This window comes from Bombina bombina, chromosome 7, assembly GCF_027579735.1.
Source record: "Bombina bombina isolate aBomBom1 chromosome 7, aBomBom1.pri, whole genome shotgun sequence".
Lineage (NCBI taxonomy): Eukaryota > Metazoa > Chordata > Amphibia > Anura > Bombinatoridae > Bombina > Bombina bombina.
In genome coordinates, this window is record NC_069505.1 from 406,809,794 (window position 1) to 406,828,713 (window position 18,920).

The following is an 18,920-nucleotide window of genomic DNA, read 5'->3' on the forward strand; positions in this document are numbered from 1 at the left end:
TTAGGGAATTGTTTGTAGAATGCCAGTTAGCATTTTTTAATTAACAGGAATAGAGGTCTTTATATTATATATAACTATTGTGGTTGTGCACAATATTAAGTAAATTTACTTGTAAACGGAGTTAACTCAGTAGTAAGATCATTTGATATTAGAAGCTTAGAACCGGCCAACGGCCAGATTTATGGAGCTCTAAACATACATACAACACTGCCATTATTTAGCGAAGCACTTCACGCTAAATTGACAGTTATAGCCCTGGATTTAGTAAGCGGTTAACATTGTTATACATCTGACATAGATACAGTATCGCAAGTATTGCAAATAATGCAAGCAGTTATATAGGTGATACATTAAGCTTAGATATATGTGATACATTAAGCCTGGACTTAGTAAGCGGTTAATATTGTTATACATTTGACATAAATACAATATCGCTAGTATTGCAAATATTGCAAACAGTTATATATGTGATACATTAAGCCTAGATATAATAATGCAAATACTTAGCGAATTACTTTAAAAAACAACCAGTATCAAAAGCGTGCATTTAGCAAGCGGTTAGGAGTACGAAGATCCAATATACAGAAAAAAACGCTAATATTTAGTAAATTCACGCCATAATACCGCTAACAACTTTTAAGGCCTAAGTGGACAACATGATTTAATTATTTGATACCACTAAACAATAGTTGATACATACTAAGAGCATAATTATTATACCAAGAACGGCTAAACAATTTTTTTGCAATATTATAGTATACTCACAAGAATACCATAACTCATACATCGTAAGATCCTAATATTAAACTATTAGAGAAACAAATGATGTGAATATTACCACCAAACACTTTCTTGAGAATTGATACCAGAAGCGTGTTACCAATAATATCAAAGATTTAAGAACGCCAAGATCCAATAGAGCTACTAAGTTACTTAAATATGTTACTGTTATAACAATTATAGTACACACTATTAACTTTAAAAATTCAAAGAAATTTAAAAAATACAATTTCTGTGTAATGATTCAAGCACAATGCTTGTGCATACTTAAGTATTGACAAATATACGATCCAAGACATCACAGGGGTTAATACATTAACTTACTGACCAGTATTATTATACTACACACAGAAAGTACTTTTTGTATTTATATAGCTAGGAGGCTATTTAAAACAGCAGTATGCATATATTTCCTACAATATCATACTGAAATAAGAATACAACTACTAGGAAATTAAGTAGTGTCTCACTAAGATATATATTAAATGCAATTTTACAAGCATTAATAATAAACTTTGGTGATAATATGGGATATTTACGCTAATACCTCTAATATTAAAATTTGATTTGAATTGTGAGTCATAGACCACATACATAACAATAGAGTAAATATCACAACACCATAGCCTTCTCAAATATAAGCTCAAAGTACAACAAATCACTATATAATCACTGGGATTAACCCGACTCCCAACCCAAGTAATTTTTAATACACACCACAACCACGTAATGCACTCCGTGAACAACGGATAATAATTTACTAAGACCCAAACCTGTGTTTTTAATAAAGTTTGTATGTCAATTGTGTTTGTTGCCTTATATTTTTAAAGGATTACCAATAAAGGTTATATTTTAATAATTATCCCCACGCACACTCTCCTCCAAGGAGACACAGCTCTTGTCCAATTTTTGTCACTATCAATTAGGGAATGAGTGCTATATAGGTGTACACTCCATCAATCCAAGGATTGATAATTTTCATATATAGAAATATGTATTTAATGATAAAAGTACATTATTTTCTATTTGACGAACATAGGAATGTACAAGATGTGTTTTGTGCATTGTGTTTCTCAATGTAGATCTTAACGAGCCCGGGTTAGAGCACATAAAAACGTAGTATTCTTAAAGCTTATATTACATATAAAATATTAAAAAAACTTTAACTTTCAACTTGTAACATGCACTGTATCCGATGTGCACAAAAAGCTTACTTCCCCTAAAGCTGTTTCAAGCAGCACTGTACTCTGACTTCACTGTGTAACTTTTCCTCAACACAGTGCAGCCAGAGTGAAGAGCTGTTTGAAGAGAGCAGTCAAATACTGAGCAGAGCATTGGTTAATGCTTTATTCTCTAGTTAATCAACAAATTACAATTGGGCTGGTGCTGTAGTATAAACTAATTTAAAATTAATTTTGTTTCAAAACTACCTTCAGAATTTTATTTTTTGCTAAACAAAAAACTCATCTCAGAAAGTGAAAAAAAGTTCTGCCTCTGTGCTTCTAGCGGAGTTGACGCTTGAGTGGGAGCGATAAATAGTGCTCCACTCATAATCAACTTACAATATGTGACAGATATGTTCTTAAAACACAATAAAAAAAAATCATAGTTTCTCCAACATAGGTGTGTCCGGTCCACGGCGTCATCCTTACTTGTGGGATATTCTCTTCCCCAACAGGAAATGGCAAAGAGCCCAGCAAAGCTGGTCACATGATCCCTCCTAGGCTCCGCCTACCCCAGTCATTCTCTTTGCCGTTGTACAGGCAACATCTCCACGGAGATGGCTTAGAGTTTTTTAGTGTTTAACTGTAGTTTTTCATTATTCAATCAAGAGTTTGTTATTTTCAAATAGTGCTGGTACGTACTATTTACTCAGAAACAGAAAAGAGATGAAGAATTCTGTTTGTATGAGGAAAATGATTTTAGCAACCGTAACTAAAATCCATGGCTGTTCCACACAGGACTGTTGAGAGCAATTAACTTCAGTTGGGGGAACAGTTTGCAGTCCCTTGCTGCTTGAGGTATGACACATTCTAACAAGACGATGTAATGCTGGAAGCTGTCATTTTCCCTATGGGATCCGGTAAGCCATGTTTATTACGATTGTAAATAAGGGCTTCACAAGGGCTTATTTAGACTGTAGACTTTTTTTGGGCTAAATCGATTGATATTAACACTTATTTAGCCTTGAGGAATCATTTATTCTGGGTATTTTGATATAATAATATCGGCAGGCACTGTTTTAGACACCTTATTCTTTAGGGGCTTTCCCAAAGCATAGGCAGAGTCTCATTTTCGCGCCGGTGTTGCGCACTTGTTTTTGAGAGGCATGGCATGCAGTCGCATGTGAGAGGAGCTCTGATACTTATAAAAGTCTTCTGAAGGCGTCATTTGGTATCGTATTCCCCTTTGGGTTTGGTTGGGTCTCAGCAAAGCAGATACCAGGGACTGTAAAGGGGTTAAAGCTTTAAACGGCTCCGGTTCCGTTATTTTAAGGGTTAAAGCTTCCAAAATTGGTGTGCAATATTTTCAAGGCTTTAAGACACTGTGGTGAAAATTTGGTGAATTTTGAACAATTCCTTCATGTTTTTTCGCAATTGCAGTAATAAAGTGTGTTCAGTTTAAAATTTAAAGCGACAGTAACGGTTTTATTTTAAAACGCTTTTTGTACTTTCTTATCAAGTTTATGCCTGTTTAACATGTCTGAACTACCAGATAGACTGTGTTCTGAATGTGGGGAAGCCAGAATTCCTATTCATTTAAATAAATGTGATTTATGTGATAATGACAATGATGCCCAAGATGATTCCTCAAGTGAGGGGAGTAAGCATGGTACTGCATCATTCCCTCCTTCGTCTACACGAGTCTTGCCCACTCAGGAGGCCCCTAGTACATCTAGCGCGCCAATACTCCTTACTATGCAACAATTAACGGCTGTAATGGATAATTCTGTCAAAAACATTTTAGCCAAAATGAACCCTTGTCAGCGTAAGCGTGGATGCTCTGTTTTAGTTACTGAAGAGCATGACGACGCTGATATTAATATCTCTGAAGGGCCCCTAACCCAATCTGAGGGGGCCAGGGAGGTTTTGTCTGAGGGAGAAATTACTGATTTAGGGAACATTTCTCAGCAGGCTGAATCTGATGTGATTACATTTAAATTTAAATTGGAACATCTCCGCATTTTGCTTAAGGAGGTATTATCCACTCTGGATGATTGTGAAAATTTGGTCATCCCAGAGAAACTATGTAAAATGGACAAGTTCCTAGAGGTGCCGGGGCTCCCAGAAGCTTTTCCTATACCCAAGCGGGTGGCGGACATTGTTAATAAAGAATGGGAAAGGCCCGGTATTCCTTTCGTCCCTCCCCCCATATTTAAAAAATTGTTTCCTATGGTCGACCCCAGAAAGGACTTATGGCAGTCAGTCCCCAAGGTCGAGGGAGCGGTTTCTACTTTAAACAAACGCACCACTATTCCCATAGAGGATAGTTGTGCTTTCAAAGATCCTATGGATAAAAAATTAGAAGGTTTGCTTAAAAAGATGTTTGTTCAGCAGGGTTACCTTCTACAACCCATTTCATGCATTGTCCCTGTCACTACAGCCGCATATTTCTGGTTTGATGAACTGATTAAGGTGCTCGATAGTGACTCTCCTCCTTATGAGGAGATTATGGACAGAGTCAATGCTCTCAAATTGGCTAATTCTTTCACTCTAGACGCCTCTTTGCAATTGGCTAAGTTAGCGGCTAAGAATTCTGGGTTTGCTATTGTGGCGCGCAGAGCGCTTTGGTTGAAATCTTGGTCGGCTGATGCGTCTTCCAAGAACAAGCTACTAAACATTCCTTTCAAGGGGAAAACGCTGTTTGGTCCTGACTTGAAAGAGATTATCTCTGATATCACTGGGGGTAAGGGCCACGCCCTTCCTCAGGATCGGCCTTTCAAGGCTAAAAATAGACCTAATTTTCGTCCCTTTCGTAAAAACGGACCAGCCCAAGGTGCTACGTCCTCTAAGCAAGAGGGTAATACTTCTCAGGCCAAGCCAGCTTGGAGACCAATGCAAGGCTGGAACAAGGGAAAGCAGGCCAAGAAACCTGCCACTGCTACCAAGACAGCATGAAATATTGGCCCCCGATCCGGGACCGGATCTGGTGGGGGGCAGACTCTCTCTCTTCGCTCAGGCTTGGGCAAGAGATGTTCTGGATCCTTGGGCGCTAGAAATAGTCTCCCAGGGTTATCTTCTGGAATTCAAGGGACTTCCCCCAAGGGGGAGGTTCCACAGGTCTCAGTTGTCTTCAGACCACATAAAAAGACAGGCGTTCTTACATTGTGTAGAAGACCTGTTAAAAATGGGAGTGATTCATCCTGTTCCATTAAGAGAACAAGGGATGGGGTTCTACTCCAATCTGTTCATAGTTCCCAAAAAAGAGGGAACGTTCAGACCAATCCTAGATCTCAAGATCTTAAACAAATTTCTCAAGGTCCCATCGTTCAAGATGGAAACCATTCGAACTATCCTTCCTTCCATCCAGGAAGGTCAATTCATGACCACGGTGGATTTAAAGGATGCGTATCTACATATTCCTATCCACAAGGAACATCATCGGTTCCTAAGGTTTGCATTCCTGGACAAACATTACCAGTTCGTGGCGCTTCCTTTCGGATTAGCCACTGCTCCAAGGATTTTCACAAAGGTACTAGGGTCCCTTCTAGCGGTGCTAAGACCAAGGGGCATTGCAGTAGTACCCTACCTGGACGACATTCTGATTCAAGCGTCGTCCCTCCCTCGAGCAAAGGCTCACACGGACATCGTCCTGGCCTTTCTCAGATCTCACGGCTGGAAAGTGAACGTGGAAAAGAGTTCTCTATCCCCGTCAACAAGGGTTCCCTTCTTGGGAACAATTATAGACTCCTCAGAAATGAGGATTTTTCTAACAGAGGCCAGAATAACAAAGCTTCTGGACTCTTGTCGGATACTCCATTCCGTTCCTCTTCCTTCCGTAGCTCAGTGCATGGAAGTGATCGGGTTGATGGTAGCGGCAATGGACATAGTTCCTTTTGCGCGCATTCATCTAAGACCATTACAACTGTGCATGCTCAGTCAGTGGAATGGGGACTATACAGACTTGTCTCCAAAGGTACAAGTAAATCAGAGGACCAGAGACTCACTCCGTTGGTGGCTGTCCCTGGACAAACTGTCACAAGGGATGACATTCCGCAGACCAGAGTGGGTCATTGTCACGACCGACGCCAGTCTGACGGGCTGGGGCGCGGTCTGGGGATCCCTGAAAGCTCAGGGTCTTTGGTCTCGGGAAGAATCTCTTCTACCGATAAATATTCTGGAACTAAGAGCGATATTCAATGCTCTCAAGGCTTGGCCTCAGCTAGCGAGGACCAAGTTCATACGGTTTCAATCAGACAACATGACGACTGTTGCGTACATCAACCATCAGGGGGGAACAAGGAGTTCCCTAGCGATGGAGGAAGTGACCAAGATTATTCTATGGGCGGAGTCTCACTCCTGCCACCTGTCTGCTATCCACATCCCGGGAGTGGAAAATTGGGAAGCGGATTTTCTGAGTCGTCAGACATTGCATCCGGGGGAGTGGGAACTCCATCCGGAAATCTTTGCCCTAGTCACTCAGCTGTGGGGCATTCCAGACATGGATCTAATGGCCTCTCGTCAGAACTTCAAAGTTCCCTGTTACGGGTCCAGATCCAGGGATCCCAAGGCGGCTCTAGTGGATGCACTAGTAGCACCTTGGACCTTCAAACTAGCTTATGTGTTTCCGCCGTTTCCTCTCATTCCCAGGCTGGTAGCCAGGATCAATCAGGAGAGGGCGTCGGTGATCTTGATAGCTCCTGCGTGGCCACGCAGGACTTGGTATGCAGATCTGGTGAATATGTCATCGGCTCCACCTTGGAAGCTACCTTTGAGACGAGACCTTCTTGTTCAGGGTCCGTTCGAACATCCGAATCTGGTTTCACTCCAGCTGACTGCCTGGAGATTGAACGCTTGATTTTATCGAAGCGAGGTTTCTCAGATTCTGTTATCGATACTCTTGTTCAGGCCAGAAAGCCTGTAACTAGAAAGATTTACCACAAAATTTGGAAAAAATATATCTGTTGGTGTGAATCTAAAGGATTCCCTTGGGACAAGGTTAAGATTCCTAGGATTCTATCCTTCCTTCAAGAAGGATTGGAAAAGGGTTTATCGGCAAGTTCCCTGAAGGGACAGATTTCTGCCTTGTCGGTGTTACTTCACAAAAAGCTGGCAGCTGTGCCAGATGTTCAAGCCTTTGTTCAGGCTCTGGTTAGAATCAAGCCTGTTTACAAACCTTTGACTCCTCCTTGGAGTCTCAATTTAGTTCTTTCAGTTCTTCAGGGGGTTCCGTTTGAACCCTTACATTCCGTTGATATTAAGTTATTATCTTGGAAAGTTTTGTTTTTAGTTGCAATTTCTTCTGCTAGAAGAGTTTCAGAATTATCTGCTCTGCAGTGCTCTCCTCCTTATCTGGTGTTCCATGCAGATAAGGTGGTTTTACGTACTAAACCTGGTTTTCTTCCAAAAGTTGTTTCTAACAAAAACATTAACCAGGAGATTATCGTACCTTCTCTGTGCCCGAAACCAGTTTCAAAGAAGGAACGTTTGTTGCACAATTTGGATGTTGTTCGCGCTCTAAAATTCTATTTAGATGCTACAAAGGATTTTAGACAAACATCTTCCTTGTTTGTTGTTTATTCAGGTAAAAGGAGAGGTCAAAAAGCAACTTCTACCTCTCTCTCGTTTTGGATCAAAAGCATCATCAGATTGGCTTACGAGACTGCCGGACGGCAGCCTCCCGAAAGAATCACAGCTCATTCCACTAGGGCTGTGGCTTCCACATGGGCCTTCAAGAACGAGGCTTCTGTTGATCAGATATGTAGGGCAGCGACTTGGTCTTCACTGCACACTTTTACCAAATTTTACAAGTTTGATACTTTTGCTTCTTCTGAGGCTATTTTTGGGAGAAAGGTTTTGCAAGCCGTGGTGCCTTCCATTTAGGTGACCTGATTTGCTCCCTCCCTTCATCCGTGTCCTAAAGCTTTGGTATTGGTTCCCACAAGTAAGGATGACGCCGTGGACCGGACACACCTATGTTGGAGAAAACAGAATTTATGTTTACCTGATAAATTTCTTTCTCCAACGGTGTGTCCGGTCCACGGCCCGCCCTGGTTTTTTTAATCAGGTCTGATAATTTATTTTCTTTAACTACAGTCACCACGGTACCATATGGTTTCTCCTATGCTAATATTCCTCCTTAACGTCGGTCGAATGACTGGGGTAGGCGGAGCCTAGGAGGGATCATGTGACCAGCTTTGCTGGGCTCTTTGCCATTTCCTGTTGGGGAAGAGAATATCCCACAAGTAAGGATGACGCCGTGGACCGGACACACCGTTGGAGAAAGAAATTTATCAGGTAAACATAAATTCTGTTTTCCATCTTTTGAACCATTTTCTTCACAGAATACAAAACATTACAATCCTCTATGGTACAAGTGGTGTTCAAGGGAAAAACAATTTTACAGTATACTGTCCTATTAAAGGGACACAAAACCCAAATAATTATTTCATGAATCGGATAGAGAAAACAATTTTAACCCCTTAGTGACCAGACCATTTTTCAGTTTTCTTACCGTTAGGGACCAGCCCAGGGCTATTTTTACATTTCTGCCATGTTTGTGTTTAGCTGTAATTCTCCTCTTACTCATTTACTGTACACACACATATTATATACTGTTTTTCTCGCCATTAAATTGACTTTCTAAAGATACCATTATTTTCATCATATCTTACAATTTACTATTTTAAAAAAATGATAAAATATGATGGAAAAAAAACAAAACAATTTTTTTCTAAATTTAACTCCCAAAATCTGTTACACATCTTCAACCACCAAGAAACACCCATGCTAAATAGTTTCTAAATTTTGTCCTGAGTTTAGAAATACCCAATGTTTACATGCTCTTTGCAAGTTATAGGGCAATAAGTACAAGTAGCACTTTGCTTTTTTTCAAACCATTTTTTTCCCCAAAATTAGCGCTAGTTACATTGTAACACTGATATCTGTCAGGAATCCCTGAATATCCCTTCACATGTATATATTTATTTTAGTAGACAACCCAAAGTATTGATCTAGGCCCATTTTGGTATATTTCATGCCACCATTTTACTGCCAAATGCGATAAAAAGTTTTCTCCAACATAGGTGTGTCCGGTCCACGGCGTCATCCTTACTTGTGGGATATTCTCTTCCCCAACAGGAAATGGCAAAGAGCCCAGCAAAGCTGGTCACATGATCCCTCCTAGGCTCCGCCTTCCCCAGTCATTCTCTTTGCCGTTGTACAGGCAACATCTCCACGGAGATGGCTTAGAGTTTTTTAGTGTTTAACTGTAGTTTTTATTATTCAATCAAGAGTTTGTTATTTTAAAATAGTGCTGGTATGTACTATTTACTCTGAAACAGAAAAGAGATGAAGATTTCTGTTTGTAAGAGGAAAATGATTTTAGCAACCGTTACTAAAATCGATGGCTGTTTCCACACAGGACTGTTGAGAGGAATTAACTTCAGTTGGGGGAACAGTGAGCAGACTTTTGCTGCTTGAGGTATGACACATTCTAACAAGACGATGTAATGCTGGAAGCTGTCATTTTCCCTATGGGATCCGGTAAGCCATTTTTATTACAGAAAGAAAAAAAAGGGCTTCACAAGGGCTTTTTAAGACTGTAGACATTTTCTGGGCTAAATCGATTTATATATAAACATATTTTATACTCCATAGCCTTGAGGAATTATTTTAATCTTGGGAATTATGTAAAATAACCGGCAGGCACTGTATTGGACACCTTATTCTCTAGGGGCTTTCCCTAATCACAGGCAGAGTCTCATTTTCGCGCCTCTATTGCGCACTTGTTTTTGAGAAGCATGACATGCAGATGCATGTGTGAGGAGCTCTGATACATAGAAAAGACTTTCTGAAGGCGTCATTTGGTATCGTATTCCCCTTTGGGCTTGGTTGGGTCTCAGCAAAGCAGATACCAGGGACTGTAAAGGGGTTAAATATAAAAACGGCTCCGGTTCCGTTATTTTAAGGGTTAAAGCTTCCAAATTTGGTGTGCAATACTTTTAAGGCTTTAAGACACTGTGGTGAAATTTTGGTGAATTTTGAACAATTCCTTAATACTTTTTCGCAATTGCAGTAATAAAGTGTGTTCAGTTTAAAATTTAAAGTGACAGTAACGGTTTATTCTAAAACGTTTTTTGTACTTTGTTATCAAGTTTTTGCCTGTTTAACATGTCTGAACTACCAGATAGACTGTGTTCTGAATGTGGGGAAGCCAAGGTTCCTTCTCATTTAAATAGATGTGATTTATGTGACACAAAATTTAGAGAAAATGATGCCCAAGATGATTCCTCAAGTGAGGGGAGTAAGCATGGTACTGCATCATCCCCTCCTTCGTCTACACCAGTCTTGCCCACACAGGAGGCCCCTAGTACATCTAGCGCGCCAATACTCCTTACTATGCAACAATTAACGGCTGTAATGGATAATTCTATCAAAAACATTTTAGCCAAAATGCCCACTTATCAGCGAAAGCGCGACTGCTCTGTTTTAGAAAATACTGAAGAGCATGAGGACGCTGATGATATTGGTTCTGAAGGGCCCCTACACCAGTCTGAGGGGGCCAGGGAGGTTTTGTCTGAGGGAGAAATTTCAGATTCAGGGAAAATTTCTCAACAAGCTGAACCTGATGTGATTACATTTAAATTTAAATTGGAACATCTCCGCGCTCTGCTTAAGGAGGTGTTATCCACTCTGGATGATTGTGAGAATTTGGTCATTCCAGAGAAACTATGTAAAATGGACAAGTTCCTAGAGGTCCCGGGGCCCCCCGAAGCTTTTCCTATACCCAAGCGGGTGGCGGACATTGTAAATAAAGAATGGGAAAGGCCCGGTATACCTTTCGTCCCTCCCCCCATATTTAAAAAATTGTTTCCTATGGTCGACCCCAGAAAGGACTTATGGCAGACAGTCCCCAAGGTCGAGGGGGCGGTTTCTACTCTAAACAAACGCACCACTATACCCATAGAAGATAGTTGTGCTTTCAAAGATCCTATGGATAAAAAATTAGAGGGTTTGCTTAAAAAGATGTTTGTTCAGCAAGGTTACCTTCTACAACCAATTTCATGCATTGTTCCTGTCACTACAGCAGCGTGTTTCTGGTTCGATGAGCTAGAAAAGGCGCTCAATAATAATTCTTCTTCTTATGAGGAGATTATGGACAGAATTCATGCTCTCAAATTGGCTAATTCTTTCACCCTAGACGCCACTTTGCAATTGGCTAGGTTAGCGGCGAAAAATTCTGGTTTTGCTATTGTGGCGCGCAGAGCGCTTTGGTTAAAATCTTGGTCAGCGGATGCGTCTTCCAAGAACAAATTGCTTAACATTCCTTTCAAGGGGAAAACGCTGTTTGGCCCTGACTTGAAAGAGATTATCTCTGATATCACTGGGGGCAAGGGCCACGCCCTTCCTCAGGATAGGTCTTTCAAGGCCAAAAATAAACCTAATTTTCGTCCCTTTCGCAGAAACGGACCAGCCCCAAGTGCTACGTCCTCTAAGCAAGAGGGTAATACTTCTCAAGCCAAGCCAGCCTGGAGACCAATGCAAGGCTGGAACAAAGGAAAGCAGGCCAAGAAACCTGCCACTGCTACCAAGACAGCATGAGATGTTGGCCCCCGATCCGGGACCGGATCTGGTGGGGGGCAGACTCTCTCTCTTCGCTCAGGCTTGGGCAAGAGATGTTCTGGATCCTTGGGCACTAGAAATAGTCTCCCAAGGTTATCTTCTGGAATTCAAGGGGCTTCCCCCAAGGGGGAGGTTCCACAGGTCTCAATTGTCTTCAGACCACATAAAAAGACAGGCATTCTTACATTGTGTAGAAGACCTGTTAAAAATGGGAGTGATTCATCCTGTTCCTTTAGGAGAACAAGGGATGGGGTTCTACTCCAATCTGTTCGTAGTTCCCAAAAAAGAGGGAACATTCAGACCAATCTTAGATCTCAAGATCCTAAACAAGTTTCTCAAGGTTCCATCGTTCAAAATGGAAACCATTCGAACAATTCTTCCTTCCATCCAGGAAGGTCAATTCATGACCACGGTGGATTTAAAGGATGCGTATCTACATATTCCTATCCACAAGGAACATCATCGGTTCCTAAGGTTCGCATTCCTGGACAAGCATTACCAGTTTGTGGCACTTCCGTTCGGATTAGCCACTGCTCCAAGGATTTTCACAAAGGTACTAGGGTCCCTTCTAGCGGTGCTAAGACCAAGGGGCATTGCAGTAGTACCTTACTTGGACGACATTCTGATTCAAGCGTCGTCCCTTCCTCAAGCAAAGGCTCACACGGACATTGTCCTGGCCTTTCTCAGATCTCACGGGTGGAAAGTGAACGTAGAAAAAAGTTCTCTATCTCCGTCAACAAGGGTTCCCTTCTTGGGAACAATAATAGACTCCTTAGAAATGAGGATTTTTCTGACAGAGGCCAGAAAATCAAAACTTCTAAACTCTTGTCAAATACTTCATTCTGTTCCTCTTCCTTCCATAGCGCAGTGCATGGAAGTAATAGGTTTGATGGTAGCGGCAATGGACATAGTTCCTTTTGCGCGAATTCATCTAAGACCATTACAACTGTGCATGCTCAGTCAGTGGAATGGGGACTATACAGACTTGTCTCCGACGATACAAGTAGATCAGAGGACCAGAGATTCACTCCGTTGGTGGCTGTCCCTGGACAACCTGTCACAGGGGATGAGCTTCCGCAGACCAGAGTGGGTCATTGTCACGACCGACGCCAGTCTGGTGGGCTGGGGCGCGGTCTGGGGACCCCTGAAAGCTCAGGGTCTTTGGTCTCGGGAAGAATCTCTTCTCCCGATAAATATTCTGGAACTGAGAGCGATATTCAATGCTCTCAAGGCTTGGCCTCAGCTAGCAAGGGCCAAGTTCATACGGTTTCAATCAGACAACATGACGACTGTTGCGTACATCAACCATCAGGGGGGAACAAGGAGTTCCCTGGCGATGGAAGAAGTGACCAAAATCATTCAATGGGCGGAGACTCACTCCTGCCACTTGTCTGCAATCCACATCCCAGGAGTGGAAAATTGGGAAGCGGATTTTCTGAGTCGTCAGACATTTCATCCGGGGGAGTGGGAACTCCATCCGGAAATCTTTGCCCAAATTACTCAATTGTGGGGCATTCCAGACATGGATCTGATGGCCTCTCGTCAGAACTTCAAGGTTCCTTGCTACGGGTCCAGATCCAGGGATCCCAAGGCGACTCTAGTAGATGCACTAGTAGCACCTTGGACCTTCAAACTAGCTTATGTATTCCCGCCGTTTCCTCTCATCCCCAGGCTGGTAGCCAGGATCAATCAGGAGAGGGCATCGGTGATCTTGATAGCTCCTGCGTGGCCACGCAGGACTTGGTATGCAGACCTGGTGAATATGTCATCGGCTCCACCATGGAAGCTACCTTTGAGACGAGACCTTCTTGTTCAAGGTCCGTTCGAACATCTGAATCTGGTCTCACTCCAACTGACTGCTTGGAGATTGAACGCTTGATCTTATCAAAGCGAGGGTTCTCAGATTCTGTCATTGATACTCTTGTTCAGGCCAGAAAGCCTGTAACTAGAAAAATTTACCACAAAATATGGAAAAAATATATCTGTTGGTGTGAATCTAAAGGATTCCCTTGGGACAAGGTAAAAATTCCTAAGATTCTATCCTTTCTTCAAGAAGGTTTGGAGAAAGGATTATCTGCAAGTTCCTTGAAGGGACAGATTTCTGCCTTGTCTGTGTTACTTCACAAAAAGCTGGCAGCTGTGCCAGATGTTCAAGCCTTTGTTCAGGCTCTGGTTAGAATCAAGCCTGTTTACAAACCTTTGACTCCTCCTTGGAGTCTCAATTTAGTTCTTTCAGTTCTTCAGGGGGTTCCGTTTGAACCCTTACATTCCGTTGATATTAAGTTATTATCTTGGAAAGTTTTGTTTTTGGTTGCAATTTCTTCTGCTAGAAGAGTTTCAGAATTATCTGCTCTGCAGTGTTCTCCTCCTTATCTGGTGTTCCATGCAGATAAGGTGGTTTTACGTACTAAACCTGGTTTTCTTCCGAAAGTTGTTTCTAACAAAAACATTAACCAGGAGATAGTCGTGCCTTCTTTGTGTCCGAATCCAGTTTCAAAGAAGGAACGTTTGTTGCACAATTTGGATGTTGTTCGTGCTCTAAAATTCTATTTAGATGCTACAAAGGATTTTAGACAAACATCTTCCTTGTTTGTTGTTTATTCTGGTAAAAGGAGAGGTCAAAAAGCAACTTCTACCTCTCTCTCTTTTTGGATTAAAAGCATCATCAGATTGGCTTATGAGACTGCCGGACGGCAGCCTCCTGAAAGAATCACAGCTCATTCCACTAGGGCTGTGGCTTCCACATGGGCCTTCAAGAACGAGGCTTCTGTTGATCAGATATGTAAGGCAGCGACTTGGTCTTCACTGCACACTTTTACAAAATTTTACAAGTTTGATACTTTTGCTTCTTCTGAGGCTATTTTTGGGAGAAAGGTTTTGCAAGCCGTGGTGCCTTCCATCTAGGTGACCTGATTTGCTCCCTCCCTTCATCCGTGTCCTAAAGCTTTGGTATTGGTTCCCACAAGTAAGGATGACGCCGTGGACCGGACACACCTATGTTGGAGAAAACAGAATTTATGTTTACCTGATAAATTACTTTCTCCAACGGTGTGTCCGGTCCACGGCCCGCCCTGGTTTTTTAATCAGGTCTGATAATTTATTTTCTTTAACTACAGTCACCACGGTATCATATGGTTTCTCCTATGCAAATATTCCTCCTTTACGTCGGTCGAATGACTGGGGAAGGCGGAGCCTAGGAGGGATCATGTGACCAGCTTTGCTGGGCTCTTTGCCATTTCCTGTTGGGGAAGAGAATATCCCACAAGTAAGGATGACGCCGTGGACCGGACACACCGTTGGAGAAAGTAATTTATCAGGTAAACATAAATTCTGTTTTTTAAAAATCCTGAACTTTTTCACAAACTTTAGGTTTCTCACTGAAATTATTTACAAACAGCTTGTGCAATTATGGCACAAATGGTTGTAAATGCTTCTCTGGGAATCCCCTTTGTTCAGAAATAGCAGACATATATGGCTTTGGCATTGCTTTTTGGTAATTAGAAGGCCGCTAAATGCCCCTGCGCACCACACTTGTATTATGTAGGGTTAATTTTAGCTTTAGTGTAGAGATCAGCCTCCCACCTGACACATCCCACCCCCTGATCCCTCCCTGACCCCTCTCAAACAGCTCTATTCCCTCCCCCACCCCCCAAATGTCACCCCCATCTTAAGTACTGGCAGAAAGTCTAAAAAAAGGCTTTTTTTTTTTTTAACTTTTTTTTTTTTGTATTTTATAAAGTTTCTTCAGTGTAGGATCCCCCCTTACACTCCAACCTCCCTGATTCCCCCCCCCCCCAAACAGCTCTCTAACCCTCCCCCCTCTACCTATTTGCGGCCATCTTTCTATCTTTCACAGTAAAATTATGCTTATTTAAATAAAAAGTATTATACCCATTTTTCCATAGTGTAGCTTCCCCCCCCCCCCCCCCCGAGACCTTTCCCAAATTTTTACTATTGCCCTCTCCCTCCTTCCTTCACTGAAGATGTTCCATAGTGTAGTGGTGCCACCTGCTCCCGCCCCATAGCGCGTGCTCCCGGACCTCACACCGGAACTCCTCCAGCAATGGGCCGCCCACCCGCCTCCCTCCTGTCCCTCCCACGCCACCAACGATCGGCACCATCGCTGCATCGGTTGCTTACCAGAGGGTATTGCAGGATGCCTAAATATCGAGGCATCACGGCAATACCTTGCGTCGATACCCACTTATGTCAACGCTGTGTGAAGCCGTTTCTTACCAGCATCCGATTCCTCAAGAGTACTGCTCTCCCACAAAGTGTTGCCTATGACGAATTCAGTCCGTCCAGTATTCTCCTCCAATCAGGTGGTGGCCGGTCGGCCAGTGAGATACAAGCTTGGTTAAAAAATTTGGAACTGGGTAAAGGTAAATCATAAACAGACAAGAAATACCAGCAAACTTCAAATCAAACGCTCCTTTATTGACATCAAAAGCACCAGAATAACAAAAGGCATGGGCATGCCTAGCAGGCTTAATCATAGACACTGATGAGTTTCCAGTTTCCATGTATACTTCCTGTAAAATGGTTGAGATGTGCCCATATATCTGGCTTTATGATTACACTGATGTATAAAGGTAACTGTTATATCCTGTCATACCTTTCCTTGTCTCACAAATCCTCTGGTTCTTATGCAAGCTAGATATAGTTCATGTAATGCAAATTATTGGCCTATTTTCTTTTTTCCTTTTTTATTAAAGGGATATTCAACAGTATGAGATTGTACTATAAAAATGTTCAAATATGTGTCGTTAAAAACCTTTGTAATATAGTATCGTTATTTATTTTATTACCTTTTCCTGTTATTTAACTCTGAAAATTGTTGGTTTTCTAAATCCCAGTGAATTTCTATAAAGTAATGAGTTCCGACATGTTTGAACTTAAGTTTCCCCATATCTGTTTCCCCTGCTGAAGACAATTGGGAACAAATATAAAACTGGCTATAAAATGGACTGTCCGGACATGGCTGTGTGGAACATATCATAATCTAAAAGAGCTTTGTTTGCAGAAGACAGAGATAAATAGAAAACTAGTTTAAACAAGGTGGCACCCATTACTTTATAGAAACTAATATACTTTATAGAAACTAAGGGGTAGATTTATTAATGAACGCCCATCATTTCAGGCTCCCCTGAAACGGAAGTTAAGAAGGTGGTGGACTGAAATCATCCCAATTCGATCAGGATGATTGTCACCCCCTGCTAGCAGCCGGGTGAGCGGCCAGTGAGCAGGGGGGTGGCATTGCACAAGCATTTCACTATAAATGCTTGTGCAATGATGAATGCCGACAGGATATGCTGTCATCATTTAGCGGACATGATTCACTACAGCGAATCATGTCCGCTTGACCTTTAATAAATCTACCCCTTAACCTTTACAATTATATTTTTAATATTTAAACAACTAATATAATTGTAAAAATACATCTAATTCTTTGCTTTGAATACATCTTTATGTCTAACATGTTTAACATCCCCTTTAAAGGGCCATAAAAATGCAACAAGAAAGTGCTCTAATGCATTTATTTCTCATGTTAAGTGTGGTCTGTCCACGGGTCATCATTACTTCTGGGATATTAACTCCTCCCCAACAGGAAGTGCAAGAGGATTCACCCAGCAGAGCTGCTATATAGCTCCTCCCCTCTACGTCACACCCAGTCATTCTCTTGCACCCAACTAATAGATAGGATGTGTGAGAGGACTGTGGTGATTATACTTAGTTTTATACCTTCAATCAAAAGTTTGTTATTTTATAACAGCACCGGAGTGTGTTGTTCCTTCTCTGGTAGAGTTTGAAGAAGAATCTACCTGAGTTTTTTGTATGATTTTAGCCGGCGTAGTTAAGATCATATTGCTGTTCTCGGCCATCTGAGGAGAGGTAAACTTCAGATCAGGGGACAGCGGGCAGGTTAATCTGCAAAGAGGTATGTAGCAGCATATTATTTTCTGACAATGGAATTTGACTGAGAAAATTCTGCCATACCGATTTAATGTAATCTCAGCCTTAAATGCAGTAGTAGCAACTGGTATCAGGCTGTCATGTATGTATATTTTACACTTCAGTATTCTGGGGAATGGCACTTCACTGGGATAATACTGTATGCATAAGACTTTAGCCTAATTTGCAGTGACTAGCAACAGGCTTTCTAATGTCATTTCATTTATTTGATATTAAACGTTTTTGCTGGCATGTTAAATCGTTTAATTTTCTGAGGTACTGGGTGAAAAAATGTTTTGGGCACTGTTTTTTTCCACTTGGCAGTCGTTTTATTTAATTTAAGACAGTTTACTGATCTCCCTCACTGTTGTGTGTGAGGGGGAGGGGCCTATTTTGGCGTTTTTGCTACGCATCAAAAAATTCAGTCAGAAGTCTCTTGTCTTCCCTGCATGATCCGGTTCGTCTCTACAGAGCTCAGGGGTCTTCAAAACTTATTTTGAGGGAGGTAATCACTCACAGCAGAGCTGTGAGGTTGTAGCTGACTGTGATAAAAAACGTTTATTTCTGTACTTTTTTTCTGCTATCAGGGTTAGTTATCCATTGCTAATGGGGGCAATCCTTTGCTAAAATTGTGTATTTACCGTAAAAGATTGATGTTATAGTTAGTTCTCAACTGTCATAACCTTTTTCTGTGCTTCTTAAAGGCACAGTACGTTTTCATATTATTTGTAAATTACTTTGAAAAGTATTTCCAAGTTGCTAGTTTAATTGCTAGTGTGTTAAACATGTCTGACTCAGAGGAATATCTCTGTGCTATATGTGCTAAAGCCATAGTGGAGCCCAATAGAAATTTATGTACTAATTGCATTGATGCTACTTTAAATAAAAGTCAATCTGTACAAATTGAACATATTTCACCAAACAACGAGGGGAGAGTTATGTCGACTAACTCGCCTCACGTGTCAGTACCTGCATCTCCCGCTCGGGAGGTGCGTGATATTGTAGCGCCGAGTACATCAGGGCGGCCATTACAAATCACATTACAGGATATGGCTAATGTTATGACTGAAGTTTTGGCTAAATTACCAGAACTAAGAGGTAAGCGTGATCACTCTGGGGTGAGAACAGAGTGCGCTGTTGATAATAGGGCCATGTCTGATACTGCGTCACAGTATGCTGAACATGAGGACGGAGAGCTTCAATCAGCAGGTGACGGTTCTGATCCCAATAGAATGGATTCAGACATTTCTAATTTTAAGTTTAAACTCGAAAACCTCCGTGTACTGTTAGGGGAGGTTTTAGCAGCTCTAAATGATTGTAACACCGTTGCAATCCCAGAGAAATTATGTAGGCTGGATAGATACTATGCGGGTACCCGGCGAGTACTGACGTATTTCCTATACC

The 18,920-nt window shown here is 41.7% G+C and overlaps 1 protein-coding gene across 1 annotated transcript in view; it reads left to right on the forward strand.

Moving 5' to 3' along the window:
- LOC128636401 (centromere protein P-like) overlaps window positions 1–18,920 on the forward strand; it is a 103,962-nt gene that overhangs the window by 26,615 nt on the left and 58,427 nt on the right. Inside the window, exon 4 of the mRNA XM_053689421.1 lies at window positions 8,285–8,310. Coding sequence (XP_053545396.1) covers window positions 8,285–8,310 — 26 coding nt within the window. The remainder of the gene's footprint in view (window positions 1–8,284; window positions 8,311–18,920) is intronic.